The sequence below is a fragment of the Macaca thibetana genome, chromosome 11 (genome assembly GCF_024542745.1).
Source record: "Macaca thibetana thibetana isolate TM-01 chromosome 11, ASM2454274v1, whole genome shotgun sequence".
Classification (NCBI taxonomy): domain Eukaryota; kingdom Metazoa; phylum Chordata; class Mammalia; order Primates; family Cercopithecidae; genus Macaca; species Macaca thibetana.
Genome location: NC_065588.1, coordinates 47767108 through 47780946, shown reverse-complemented (window position 1 = coordinate 47780946; position 13839 = coordinate 47767108). Strand labels below are relative to the sequence as shown.

The 13839-nt window shown below is 49.0% G+C and overlaps 1 protein-coding gene across 1 annotated transcript in view; it reads left to right on the top strand.

Annotated features, from left to right (window-relative positions):
• The first annotated feature begins 3105 nt into the window (after positions 1-3105).
• GALNT6 (polypeptide N-acetylgalactosaminyltransferase 6) overlaps positions 3106-13839 on the top strand; it is a 33065-nt gene continuing 22331 nt past the window's right edge. Inside the window, exons 1-3 of the mRNA XM_050748724.1 lie at positions 3106-4392; positions 8312-8905; positions 11139-11311. Coding sequence (XP_050604681.1) covers positions 8415-8905; positions 11139-11311 — 664 coding nt within the window. The 5' untranslated portion in view covers positions 3106-4392; positions 8312-8414. The remainder of the gene's footprint in view (positions 4393-8311; positions 8906-11138; positions 11312-13839) is intronic.

The window sequence follows — 13839 nt, the reverse complement described above, 5'->3', positions numbered from 1 at the left end:
AGCTTGGGCGACAGAGCGAGACTCCGTCTCAAAAAAAAAAAAAAAAAAAAAAAAGAATTGCTTGAACCCAGGAGTCAGAGGTTGCAGTGAGCCGAGATCGTGCCACTGTACTCCAGCCTGGGCAACAAAGTGAGACTCTTGTCTCAAAAAAAAAAAAAAAAAAAAAAAAAAGGCCGGGCGCGGTGGCTCAAGCCTGTAATCCCAGCACTTTGGGAGGCCGAGGTGGGCGGATCCCACAAGGTCAAGAGATCAAGACCATCCTGGCTAACATGGTGAAACCCTGTCTCTACTAAAAAATACAAAAAACTAGCCGGGTGAGGTGGCGGGCGCCTGTAGTCCCAGCTACTCAGGAGGCTGAGGCAGGAAAATGGCGTGAACCCGGGAGACGGAGCTTGCAGTGAGCTGAGATCCGGCCACTGCACTCCAGCCTGGGCCACAAAGCGAGACTCCGTCTCAAAAAAAAAAAAAAAAAAAAAATTATGCAAACATAAAATGAACCTTGAGATGTGGGGGGAACTTGATAGACTAGCTACAGAAATAATTTCCAGTGTATCTTCCTGGGAAAATAAGCCATAGTATTGCAGCTTGAGTCTTGGGGAAAAGCTGAAGTGTCTTGAAGGTGTAATTATGGGGAAAAGTAAAAACCTCCCACATTCTGTGATCAAAAGGGTCAGGGGTGGGAGGAGGGCTTTGGAGGAGATAATTTGCTCTTCTGTTCACAGCATGAGTAGAGAGGACTTGAGATGAGTGCTGTGTTTGATGGAGAGAAAGTGCTTATGAGGAAGAAAGGACAGTCATTTGGCCAAACAGCGTCTCAGCCCCATTTCCCCCACCAGTAGCGTGAAATTGACCTGCCCCCTCCCCAATATGATGTCTAGCTCTATACACCTGTGCGCCTGGTAAGATGGTGACAGTCTTCACTTTCCAAAGAAACTTGTAATTGAGCCCTCCTCTGAGTGACTTGAGCAAATATCCCTGTGGTGAGGACTGCTTGCTTCCTGCTGCCACGTCTAAGGAGGTGACCAGCTCAGCTGATAAATAGAAAGAAACATTGTTACAGAGAGGCCACCTGGCCAGCTAGGGCGTGTTCTGGATGGCTGACTCACATTCACAAAAGCTAAGACTTTGCCTGGGACTTCCAGTTTCCGTATCTTTAAAGCATTTTTATCCCTGAGTGGGAGGAGGGCAAATGCCAGGAAGGGGATCAAAGGGTAAAGTCGGTGAGGCTCAGGGAGGACAGGCCTGGTCCCCAAATTCCCTACTCAACCTCCAAGGGTACGAGTGTGGTAAACAGAGTAGTGGTCTAGGAGTTGGGAGATCGGGTTCTACTCCTGGGAGCCACTAGCCGTGTGTTGGTAGAGAAGTCACCTAACCACTCTGGCCTCGCTGATGATAAAATGAGGGTGTCAGACTCACAGACAGACCTAGTCAAAACAGCAACCTAATGTGTAATGGCAGAATATCCTGTAACTCAAGTACTTCTTGCAGTAAGTGCATTCAGAACATCATTTAGTGAAACCAGTGCTCCACATTTAACCCATCCAGCCTCATCTCATTTAACAAGAGTTTGTGGAACTAGCCAGGCCTGATGGCGCAGACCTCTGTAGTCCCAGCTACTCAGGAGGCTGAGCTAGGAGGATTGCTTGAGCCTGGGAGGCTGAGGCTGCAGAAAACTGTGCGTTCACGCCGCCACACTTCAGCCTGGCTAACAGAGTGAGACCCTGTCTCCAAAAAAAAAGAACAGTTTATGGAACACCTGCTATGTGTAAAACTTGTGCTAGACTTTGCAGGTGATAAAAAGTTGAAAGCAGCATGGCCTTTCTGGTCCCGGAGTCCATAAACACACGGTGGGCTGTGATGAGACTGGAGTACAAATAAAAATTGGGTGCTAAGGGGCAAAGCAGGGAAGAGATGAATTCTGCTGGGAGATCTGAGAAGGCTTTTTGGAGGGGGGCTAGAATATAAACTGCGGGGTTTGGACTGTGTCGCTGGCTTTCAAACTTCTATGACTGGACCAAAGTGAGAAATACACTTTTACATCAAGACCTGGTACTTGTTATATGTGACAGAGCATCCCAAAAATCTTAGGACAGTTTTATAATTTAACCATATTACAAGCGTAAATTCTACAAACCATAAAAAACTATCATTTGAAAATTGTGTCGGGCCGGGCGCGGTGGCTCAAGCCTGTAATCCCAGCACTTTGGGAGGCCGAGGCGGGCGGATCACAAGGTCAGGAGATCGAGACCACAGTGAAACCCCGTCTCTACTAAAAATACAAAAAATTAGCCGGGCGCGGTGGCGGGCGCCTGTAGTCCCAGCTACTCAGGAGGCTGAGGCAGGAGAATGGCGGGAACCCGGGAGGCGGAGCTTGCAGTGAGCCGAGATCGCGCCACTGCACTCCAGCCTGGGCAACAGCGTGAGACTCCGTCTAAAAAAAAAAAAAAAAAAAAATTGTGTCATTTAAACTTCTTTTGTCTTTAGATGTATGAATTTTAAATAGCAAATTTATCATTTAAATTTTGTATCAGGCAGTGTGTATCTTTAATAGACTGAAACAAACATTAAAATAAAAGTTTTCTTTTCAGGCTGGACGTGATGGCTCACACCTGTAATCCCAGCACTTTGGGAGGTCGAGGCAGGAAGCTTGCTTCAGCCTAGGAGTTGAAGACCAACCTGGGCAGCATAGTGGGACCGCATCTCTACAAAAAAAATAAAAATTAGCCAGTCGTGGTGACACGCACCTATGGTCCCAGCTACTCCAGAGGCTGAGGTAGGAGGATCCTTTGAGCCCAGGAGGTCGAGGCTGCAGTGAGCTGAGATTGCGCCACTGCACTCCAGCCTGAGGAACAGAGTGAGACCCTGTCTCCAAAAAAAAAAAAAAGAAAGCAAAAGAAAAAACGAATACTTGCCTGTGTTACATGTGATACGTGATGCACTTTGATATTTTCTTTTTCATTCTATTCTGGGTTTTTAAAATTTCTTTATTTTTATTTTTTGAGACAGAGTCTTGCTCTATTGCCCAGGTTGGAGTGCAGTGGCACGATCATAACTCACTATAGCCTCAACCTCCTGGGCTCAAACGATCCTCCAGCATCAGCCTCCCAAGTAGCTGGGATTACAGGCGTGTGCCACCATACCCAGCTAACTGGTCTCTTTTTGCTAACTGATCTTTTATTTTATTTATTTATTTCTTTGAGACAGAGTCTTGTTCTGGCTGGAGTACAGTGGTACAATTTCTGCTCATTGCAACCTCCGCCTCCTAGGTTCAAGTGATTCTCCTGCCTCAGCCTCCTGAGTAGTTGGGATTACAGGCACCTGCCACCATGCCTGGCTAATTTTTGTATTTTTAGTAGAGATGGGGTTTCACCATGTTGGCCAGGTTGGTCTGGAACTCCTGGACTAAAGTGATCTGCCCACCTTGGCCACCCAAAGTGCTGGGATTTCAGGTGTGAGCCACTGTGCCTGGTCCTAACTGTTCTTTTAAAGAATTTTTTGAATGCTGATTTGCAACACTCTGAATTTATTTTATAATATCACAGTGGATTGTAATCAGCAGTTTGATACAAGCTGGGCTGGGTAAAGCCTCAGTTCCTTACACCAATGAGAGAAGGTAAGTTTGTGTTCTGGCCGGTGGGGCCAGGGAAGCAAATCCCATTTGTTCAATCTAGGCAGGCTTTTCAGAGAGGATTTCTGGCATCATCTCGGGATCAAAGCCAAGGATGGTCTGAGGAGTTGCAGGCCCAAGCGTAGCTGGAGGAAACAGACTTGGGAAGAAATGCTGAGCCACAGCAAGAGGGAAATGAGTGGATGGGGGCTGCGGGCACACTTGCCAGGAAAGCAGGAGGCCAGGTGTGGGAGCCCAAAGGTGAGGGAGATACACAAGACACTAGGGGTAGATCTCGTGAAGCTCTGTACTTGAAAGAATAGCAAAGAATAGCAGCTATTCTTTCTCCAAGGCTGGCGGAGGGGCGACCTCCAGGACCTTGCTAACCATACTTCTGGGAATCATCTCCTACACAGGGAGCAAAAATCCTTAACCCCAAAGTCCTGTGGCTTGCACTAGATTCTGTGTCTCTTCTAAGGGACTCTTTCCTGTTGCCCTCATGCTAAGCAAACAAACTAGGGAACGAGTGCCTCACCACCAAGTCTAATCCCAGGTGTCTCATTTCAGTTCAGGATGTGGTTAGTACCTTGAGGAACTGCAGGTTTCAGAGAGACAGAGCTTCAGGCAGCCAGATGGGATCGAGAGATTAGATGCCTAGGAAGAGCTCAATTTAACCCTAGATTTCTTTCTCCAGGGAAAATAAAAGAAGCAAAGACAGACCCTGCTGCGAGGGACCACGAGGCAGTGCCAGGATAAAGGAGTTGGAGTAACCTGGATGATTCTGAGTGAGTCAGTCAGGAGGCCTTCCTGGAGGGGGTGAATCTTGAGCGCTGGCAACAGCTAGTAACTACAATGTTACCACGCCTTTGTTTCTAACTGTGCTCCCTCTTTCTTGCTGGAGTGGGAAGGTAGATGGAAAGTAGCAGGAAAAGATGCAGCCTGCAGGGACGGTTCATAGCTGTCATGGCCAACACTCCCCCATTCTGTAGGCCTCTGTGTGGGCTTAGCCAGGACAGTTCCAGAATGGATGAGGTGTCTAGCTCAAGTGAATCCCCTGTGCTAGCCCCAGCATAGCTCAACCTCTGTGACAAGAAACTCCTGCTGCACTGAATCCCCATTTCCTCCCCGAAGCCTTCTTCGAGCCCACAGGGAACTCCACCTCTCTCAGCTTAGCACTTACTGTCTGTGCTATTCTGCTTTAATTTTATTCATTTTTGAATGAGTAATATAGCCAGGGTTCAAAGTACAAAAGAGTATTCAGTGAAAGGTCCTTTTCCTGCTCCTGAATCCCCCCGGACAGGTGCTTCCTTCACCTGGTCAGTGCTGCCAGTTCCCGTTCTCTAACAAGATTTTCAAATCCCTTGGGAAAAGGAATTGAGCCTTTGTGTCCCTCTGTGTACCAGATGGGGTAAACTGTCCCACCCCATCACCCAAGGGGGTCTTCCTAGCACCACACCCTCCCTCTTCCATCCACACTGCTACTAACTCTCCTGGGTCAGACTCCGAATGGGTCATCCAGCTGCCAAGCAGGTCCCTTTCCAAGATACCCTCCACTGCTGTCATATTGCTCTTCCTGTAATGCTGGGCTCCCAGCTTAACGCTTTATTACTCCCCATGCCTTGGGTCAAGGGCAAATGCTCCTCAGCATGATGAACAAGGCCCTTAGGACTTGGTTTCAGCCACCTCTGCAGGCCTGATTTCTGCTACTCCTGCCATACCAGACTGCTTACAGTTCTGTGACTGGCTCTGCTGTCTCCCACCTCTAGATCTTTGCAGGTACTGTGCCTTCTGCCTGAAATGTGCTTACCTTGCCTCGCTGACTCCTACTCGCCGGTTAGTGCTCGGCCCAAGTTTCTGCCCCCGTGAGATTTGTTCACAGATATTGCCCTCCCCCATTTGCTGTGTTTCCTGCATGCCGTCTCCTTCAGCACTCAAGGGTACTCTTTCATTCTGCTTCTCGCAGGGTAATCTCTGTTTAAAATCTGATGCCCCCAACTGACTGTAGGATCCTTGAGGGCTGGCCTTGCACTTCTCTGTGTCCCCTGCCTCTTGCAGAGTACCTATAGAGGCAGTTATTCAGTAAATACTGGTGGAATAAACAAATCTCTCCTATCTCCTAGACATTAGTTAATATAAAATAGATGCTCCAAGAGATTTCTTTTGTTTGATTTTTGGTGGTGCTGCTGAATCTGATGTTATAAAAGAAGCCACATTTCTACCCCAGGCCAGAGTGAATCCAGCTCCCCACTTGAGATCATGATGGCCAAATACTCCCAAGGTCTCAGACACCAGGCCTCTCCACAGGCGGGAGCTTGTGCATTTAAACAATAGGCACTAAATAGTTCAACCAGAGTTACTTTTAAGCAAAACATGCAGGGAGTAATGAATGTGGCTTTGGCCAAGGGCCAGGTGCTTGAGGATAACTGCTGGGAAGTAAAGCAGGGGTTTATTATAATAAGAGAAATAAATGATACCATTTATTGAGGGCTTAGTATGACAGGTGCTCTGCCAAGCATTTTACCTACATTATCTGATTTAATCCTCCCACACAATCCTATGAGTTAGGTATTATCCACTTTATAGATGAGGAAACTGAGGTTTAGAGGGATTAAGTAAATCACCCAAGGGTCACACAGCTGCTAATGATCAAAACTAACACTTTGTGGGAACTTACCATGTGCAGAGACTGCAAAGCTTTGTCCATGAGTTATGCGGGGAAGGAACATAATCCTTATAACAACCCTAGGAGATAGGTGCTACTACTAGAAGAGGAAGAACTGGAATTTGTGCCCAGGTCCCTTGCCACCAATGTCCAGTGCCTAACCAGTGAGCTTATGTGTCCAGAACTCTGCACAGAAAGTTCTGCAAGCATTCATCCTCTAGGGCGTAGATCCACATGCCTGGGGGTGGAGGCTGGTGAACGCCCATGCCCAGCCCTGCCCGGAATGTGTTGTCGTGAAATCTTAGGTTTCTGTTAAATTTTTAAGTAGATACAGATAACTTTTATTTATTTTTTTAGAGACAGAATCTCTCTGTCACCCATGCTGAAGAGCAGTGGTGCGATTATAGCTCATTGCAGCCTTAACCCGCTGGGCTCCAGCAGTCCTCCTGCTTTAGCCTCCCAAGCAGCTAGGACTACAGTATGCACCACTATACCTCGCTCATTTTTAAAATTTTTAGTTGAAATGGGCTCTCAATACGTTGAGCAGACTGGTCTTGAACTCCTAGGCCCAAGCGATCCTCCCACCTCAGCCTCCCAAAGTGCTGGGATTATACCATGCTCGGCCAATAAATATTTATAAAATATGTATAGGGTATAAAGAATTACAATCCACCAGCAGCCACCATCCACTTCCAAAAAAAAAACACTTTGAAGTCCCCTGTTACCCATCGCTAATCTGTACCTTTTTCTTCATCTTCAGAAATTGGTTATATCATTTCTTTCGCTTTCTTTTTTTCAGGGGAGAACGGAGTCTTGCTCTGTTGCCCAAGCTGGAGTGCAGTGGCGTGATCCCAGCCTACTGCAACTTCTGCCTCCTGGGTTCAAGTGATTCTCCTGCCTCAGCCTCCCTAGTAGCTGGGATTATAGGCATGTGCTACCATGCCCCAGCTAATTTTTGCATTTTTAGTAGAGACGAGGTTTCATCATGTTGGCCAGGCTGGTCTTCTTTAGCTTTCTTTATAGCTTTATCACATATTTGTATTCATGAACAAGATATTGTTTAATTTTAGCATGTTTTTACATTTTCTATAAGTGGAATCATACTGTACGTATCATTTTGTCACTTGCTTTTTTCACCCAACAACACATCCACATTGTTGCACGGAGAAGTGGTTCATTCTTGGTCATCACCGTAGAGCACTGCATGGTATGGGTATTTTGCACTTTATTCATTCTGCTGGTGGACTTAAAGGTTTTACCAGTTTGTTGCCATTTTAGTCAGTGTTGGCTTAAATGTTCTTGTACATACCTCTTGGTTTGCATGTACCAGAGTTTGTCTGGGATATGAAACAAGGAGTGGAATTGCTGGCCCAGGCTGTGTTCATTTTAAATTTTTCTTCTCAAAAAAAAAAAAAAAAAGAGAAAAAAGCCGGGCGCGGTGGCTCAAGCCTGTAATCCCAGCACTTTGGGAGGCTGAGGCGGGCGGATCACAAGGTCAGGAGATCGAGACCACAGTGAAACCCCGTCTCTACTAAAAATACAAAAAATTAGCCAGGCGCGGTGGCGGGCGCCTGTAGTCCCAGCTACTCAGGAGGCTGAGGCAGGAGAATGGCGGGAACCCGGGAGGCGGAGCTTGCAGTGAGCCAAGATCGCGCCACTGCACTCCAGCCTGGGCAACAGCGTGAGACTCCGTCTCAAAAAAATAAAAAATAAAAAATAAATAAATTTTTCTTGATAATACCAAGTTGTTTCCCAAAGCAGTTATAATGATTAAATCTCATGAGTTTAACGATTAAATCTCATGTAGTGTTTCAGTGTTCCAGTGACTCTAGATCCATGCATATTAGGATCTTAGGGCAGGAAAGAAACACTGCCTCCAGTCTTCTCATTTTACGGATGAAGGAAATGCAGATACGGGAAAGTTGTGGCTAGTAAGGTGATGCCACCACTCAGCAACAGAGCCTGGCCTCGAACCCCAAGCGCCTGACTCCCTCCTTACTCTGTCTTGACTCACTTCTCTCTCTCGTCCCCTCCTTTCTCAGGCTGAGGCCCCAGCTTGTGGCCACCACAACGTATCAAGCTATTTCCAGGGTTGGGCTCAGGACTTGGAGCTGACGCAGCTGGGGTCCCTCTTGGTTCTGGAGGATGAGGCTCCTCCGCAGACACCACACGCCCCTGCGCCTGGCCATAGTGGGCTGCACCTTTGTGTTCTTCCTCTTCCTCCTGCATAGGGACGTGAGCAACAGGGAGGAGGCCACAGAGAAGCCGTGGCTGAAGTCCCTGGTGAGCCGGAAGGATCACGTCCTGGACATCATGCTGGAGGCCGTGAACAACCTTAGAGATTCAATGCCCAAGCTCCAAATCAGGGCTCCAGAAGCCCAGCCGACTCTGTTCTCCATAAACCAGTCCTGCCTCCCTGGGTTCTATACCCCAGCTGAACTAAAGCCCTTCTGGGAACGGCCACCACAGGATCCCAATGCCCCTGGGGCAGATGGAAAAGCATTTCAGAAGAGCAAGTGGACCCCCCTAGAGACCCAGGAAAAGGAAGAAGGCTATAAGAAGCACTGCTTCAATGCCTTTGCCAGCGACCGGATCTCCCTGCAGAGGTCCCTAGGGCCAGACACCCGACCACCTGAGTAAGTAGCGCCCAGAGTCCTTGTGGGGAGACCAGGGCTTTGCTAAAGGTGTGACTGGTATGGCCAGGGCCACAGGTCAAGGGCCAGAGAAAGAGTTGAAGGGAATTTTATAATATGGGCAAGGATCTCCTCTGTGCCTCACTTCTTTCCCAGAACAACTATGCTGATCCCAGGGGTTGTGGTTCAAGGATATTATGGTCAGGCCAGAGGTCCAAGGAGACCTGTAAGAGTGAAATGCAATCATGAAAGTGAGATGATGCAGAAGAAGGAACTCAGCCTGGCACCAGGACCTGACCCGGGGTGACTGGGGAGACCTGATACCAAGCGGTGGCTTCAGTAGCTTTCTCCTCTACTGAGGCCTGCCCCAGAGACTGTGGGACTCGAATGCTGACCTGTTTGGAGCAGGGGCATTTCTTAACAGCAGCCCTAGTGGTCAGGAATATCCTAACACCTGGTTTTCTCCAGTGAAGGTCCGCAAGGCCGCGAATTGATTCCAACCTTTATTTTAAGTTGTTTATAGCCTCAATCTTGCACAATGAGATATCACTTAGATCTTTGAGTGGCAGCCCCCTCCCTCTAACGCCCCCATGGCTGCATTCCCATGATCCTCAAGTTAAAGACAGTGTGTCTTCCCCACTTAGCCTTTGTCTTTTCCAGCTCAAGTGTTATACCCTATTTGGCCTTCTCTCAAATGGCAGCCCTCATCCCCAGATTCATGAGTCTTTAGGGCTGTGAACCTGAGGTTCTTGAGACTTGAGCCAAGTATTATAGTTCTAGAATAAGGGGCCACTTGAAGCTATCAGGAATTCCTCAGCAGAGAAGGGCACTGGGGCCAGGCGCAGTGGCTCATGCCTATAATCCCAGCACTATGGGAGGCGAAGGCAGGCGGATCACTTGAGGCCAGGAGTTCAAGACCAGCCTGGCCAACATGGTGAAAGCCTGTCTCTACTAAAAATACTAAAAAGTTAGCCTGGGCCGGGCGCGGTGACTCAAGCCTGTAATCCCAGCACTTTGGGAGGCCGAGACGGGTGGATCACGAGGTCAGGAGATCGAGACCATCCTGGTGAACACAGTGAAACCCCGTCTCTACTAAAACTACAAAAAACTAGCCGGGCGAGGTGGCGGGCGCCTGTAGTCCCAGCTACTCGGGAGGCTGAGGCAGGAGAATGGCGTGAACCCGGGAGGTGGAGCTTGCAGTGAGCTGAGATCAGGCTACTGCACTCCAGCCTGGGCGACAGAGCGAGACTCCGTCTCAAAAAAAAAAAAAAAAAAAAAAAAGTTAGCCTGGCATTGTAGTGGGTGCCTGTAATCCCAGCTACTTGGGAGGCTAAAGGACGAGAATTGCTTGAACCTGGGAGGTGGAGGTTGCAGGGAGCTAAGATCATACCACTGCACTCCAGCCTGGGCGATAGAACAAGACTCTGCCTCAAAAAAGAGAGAGAGAAGAGCACTGGGTGTCACAACAGCCAGTGGAGGAAGCTGGGGAATCTCTCTGGAGGGTCCCCAAGAAATCCTCTGACCAGCAGAGGAGGTCAAGGAAAGGGTGTGAGGTCACATGATTCCTTGAGATCCAAGATTCACACCTTCCCACCCCCACCCTGAGATGGAGTGTCAAGAAGGTAGCAGCGTGGCCAAGTGCCACAGAGTGGCTGGAGAGGATAAGGATGGAAGAAAGGTCTCAGGAAATTGACTATTTGTGATGGTGGTGTCAGATCACAGGGAGTTAATGAGAAAATGGATTAGAGAGGAACTGTACGCTGTAAAGGGAAGAGGCCATTCTTCTCACTGAGTATGGAAATCATAGTCACTTTTCTCAGATGTCAAATTTGGCCTTTATTACCTACCCCTCTGGGACCTCTGCATTGGATTACATTTTATGCAGTTCACATATTACGGAGGAAGAGAACCAGCCCTGGGAACTCCTAGCCTGAGAGCAGACAGCAGATGAAGGAAGAGGGTGGAGGAGCCTCAGCATCACAGCTGGGGCACTGAGCCAGCTCTGCGGGGATGGATTTTGGAGTGGTTTGGCTAGAACCTGTGCAGAGGCTCAGGGTGGGTGGCACATAGCGGGGGAGACAGGAACAGGGAGCAGCTGTTTCCACCTGCTACAGAGAATGTAGGCTGTGGTTCAGAGGAGTGGAGGATGGTTTGGGGGACTCTCTGGACGGGGCGCTCCCCACACCTGGCACTCCCAGAGACCAGGAGAACTTTGTCCATACTTTCATACTTCCAGGTGTGTGGACCAGAAGTTCCGGCGCTGCCCCCCACTGGCCACCACCAGCGTCATCATTGTGTTCCACAATGAGGCCTGGTCCACGCTGCTGCGAACAGTGTACAGCGTCCTACACACCACCCCTGCCATCTTGCTCAAAGAGATCATATTGGTGGATGATGCCAGCACTGAGGGTGAGGCTGGAGGGGCCCAGAGGAGGGGGCCGGGGTCTCCCCTGGGCACTCAAAGGAGGAGGACAGGTCCTTTCAAGGGAGCAGGCACCACCTCAGAGCCTGTTGCCTGGCGTTACAGCTCATCTTAAAGGCCAGGAGCAGGAAGAAGTCAGGTAGGGGCAGGTAGACCATGCTTCCTTCATGCCTCAGCCAAAGAGCTCCAAGAGCTTTTCAGCTCTGGCTTCAAGACTCCCTCCCTGAACACTGCCAAGGCCAACCCTAACTCAGAAATGCTGGGAGAGCCAGGGCAGAGGGTAGGGACAGGGCTTCGCCTCTGTTTCCTACCTGCTGGGCCACTCTTCTGCTCTTGAAGACTCCCCAACCAGCCCTTTTTGCCATAGCTGTTGATAGATAAGTGGGGCCTCACGAAACTTCCAGTCTTCAATTCCACAAACATCTACTGAGTACTGTGTGCCTGCCTCTGACCCAGGCAGAGGGGATGCCATGACAAAGGAGACAGACCCTGCCCTGAAAATACTAAAAGCCCCCATAGGTCAGAAGCCTCTTTTTTTTTTTTTTTTTGAGATGGAGTTTCGCTCTTGTTGCCCAGGCTGGAGTACAATGGTGCAATCTCGGCTCACCACAACCTCCGCCTCCCAGGTTCAAGCGATTCTCCTGCCTCAGCCTCCCGAGTAGCTGGGATTACAGGCATGCGCCACCACGCCTGGCTAATTTTGTATTTTTAATAGAGATGGGGTTTCTCCATGTTGGTTAGGTTGGTCTTGAACTCCCGAACTCAGATGATCTGCCTGCCTCGGCCTCCCAAAGTGCTGAGATTACAGGCATGAGCCACTGCGCCTGGCCAGAAGCCTCTTACAACACTAGCCACAGTGCTGTGGCAATGATGCACCTGTAACAGGTGTGAAAAGGCATGGACTGCAGAGTCCAACACCCAGGAATTCAAATCCCAGCTCTGACCCTTCTTAGCTCTGTGACCTTGGACAAGCATTTGATCTCCCTGAACCTGTTTCCTCTTCAAAAAATGGGGGCAGACGGGGCATGGTGGCTCAAAGCTGTAATTTCAGCACTTTGGGAGGCTGAAGCGGGCAGATCACTTGAGGTCAGGAGTTTGAGACCAGCCTGGCCAACATGGTGAAACGCCAAAATACAAAAAACAATTAGCCGGGTGTGGTGGTGTCCGCCTGTAGTCCCAGCTACTCGGGAGGCTGAGGCATGAGAATCACCTGAACCCAAGAGGCATAGGCTGCAGTGAGCCAAGACGGCACTACTGCTTTCCTACCTGAGCGACAGAGTGAGACTCCATCTCAAAAACACAAAACAAAAAAAGGGCTGGGCGTGGTGGTTCACGTCAGTAATCCTAGCACTCTGGGAGGCCGAAGTGGGCAGATTGCTTAAGGTCAGGAGTTCGAGACAGCCTGGCCAACATGGTGAAAACCCGCGTCTACTAAAAATACAAAAATTAGCCAGGTGTGGCAGTGTGAACCTGTAATCCCAACTACTCGGGAGGCTGAGGCAGGAGAATCGCTTGAACCCAGGAGGAGGCAGAGGTTGCAGTGAACCGAAAGCGAGACTCCGTCTCAAAAAAAAAAAAGAGCAGTTGAGTCCCTTACATGGTGGGGGAGGGATCTGAGATAGGTCATAAATGAGATTCATGTGCCACAGAATGGCTGGCACCAGGTAAGAGTGTCACAAGCATGTGTTCCATTTTATTCATGGTACAGGAGCAATGCGCCATGGAGTATGTAGCCAGGAGGTTCCATTTCTGCCTGGGGTGGCTAGGGCTGGTCTGAGTGGAGGCCAGATTGGAGCTGGGCCTTAAAGGATGAGTGTCTACGAGAGAAGAGTGGATGAAGGACATTCCCGCAAGAGAATGGCATAAGCACAGTCTTAGAGACATGAATGTGTTTGTTAAAGAGATCTGGTGTGGCTGAAGCTTAGGTTTGTTATAGGAAATAAGACTTAAAAGATGTTAAATTGGGCAGGGACAGTGGCTCACCCCTGTAATCCCAGCACTTCGGGAGGCCAAGGCAGGTGGATCACTTGAGCCCAGGAGTTCGAGACAGCCTGGGCAACATGTCAAGACCTTGTCTCTATAAACATTACAAAAATTAGCCGAGCATGGTGGCATGTGCCTTTAGTTCCAGCTACTTGGGAGGCTGAGACAGAGCACGACCCTGTCTCAAAAAAAAAAAAAAAAAAAAAAGTTGAATTGACATTCATGTCATGCTAAAAGCATTTATTTAGAAAGTAAGAAGGAGTCGTTGAAAGTGCTTCATCTGGATTGTGACCCCGTTTCAGAAGGATGTCAGCTTTGGAGGAGGATAATCGGCAGGAAGAGAGGCAGAGGACTCAGAGTCTGAAGAGGAAGTTCTTACACTCACTTGAGAGTAGGAAATGATGGGGCCGGAACTAGGAAGGGCTGTGGGACTGAGGCACCATTAGGCTGAGACTCTCCAGAAGCTGAATCTTCCTTGCAGGAGGCATGTGGTATCTGGGGCTCCCCAAGGTTGACCTCCTGTGCTCAAACT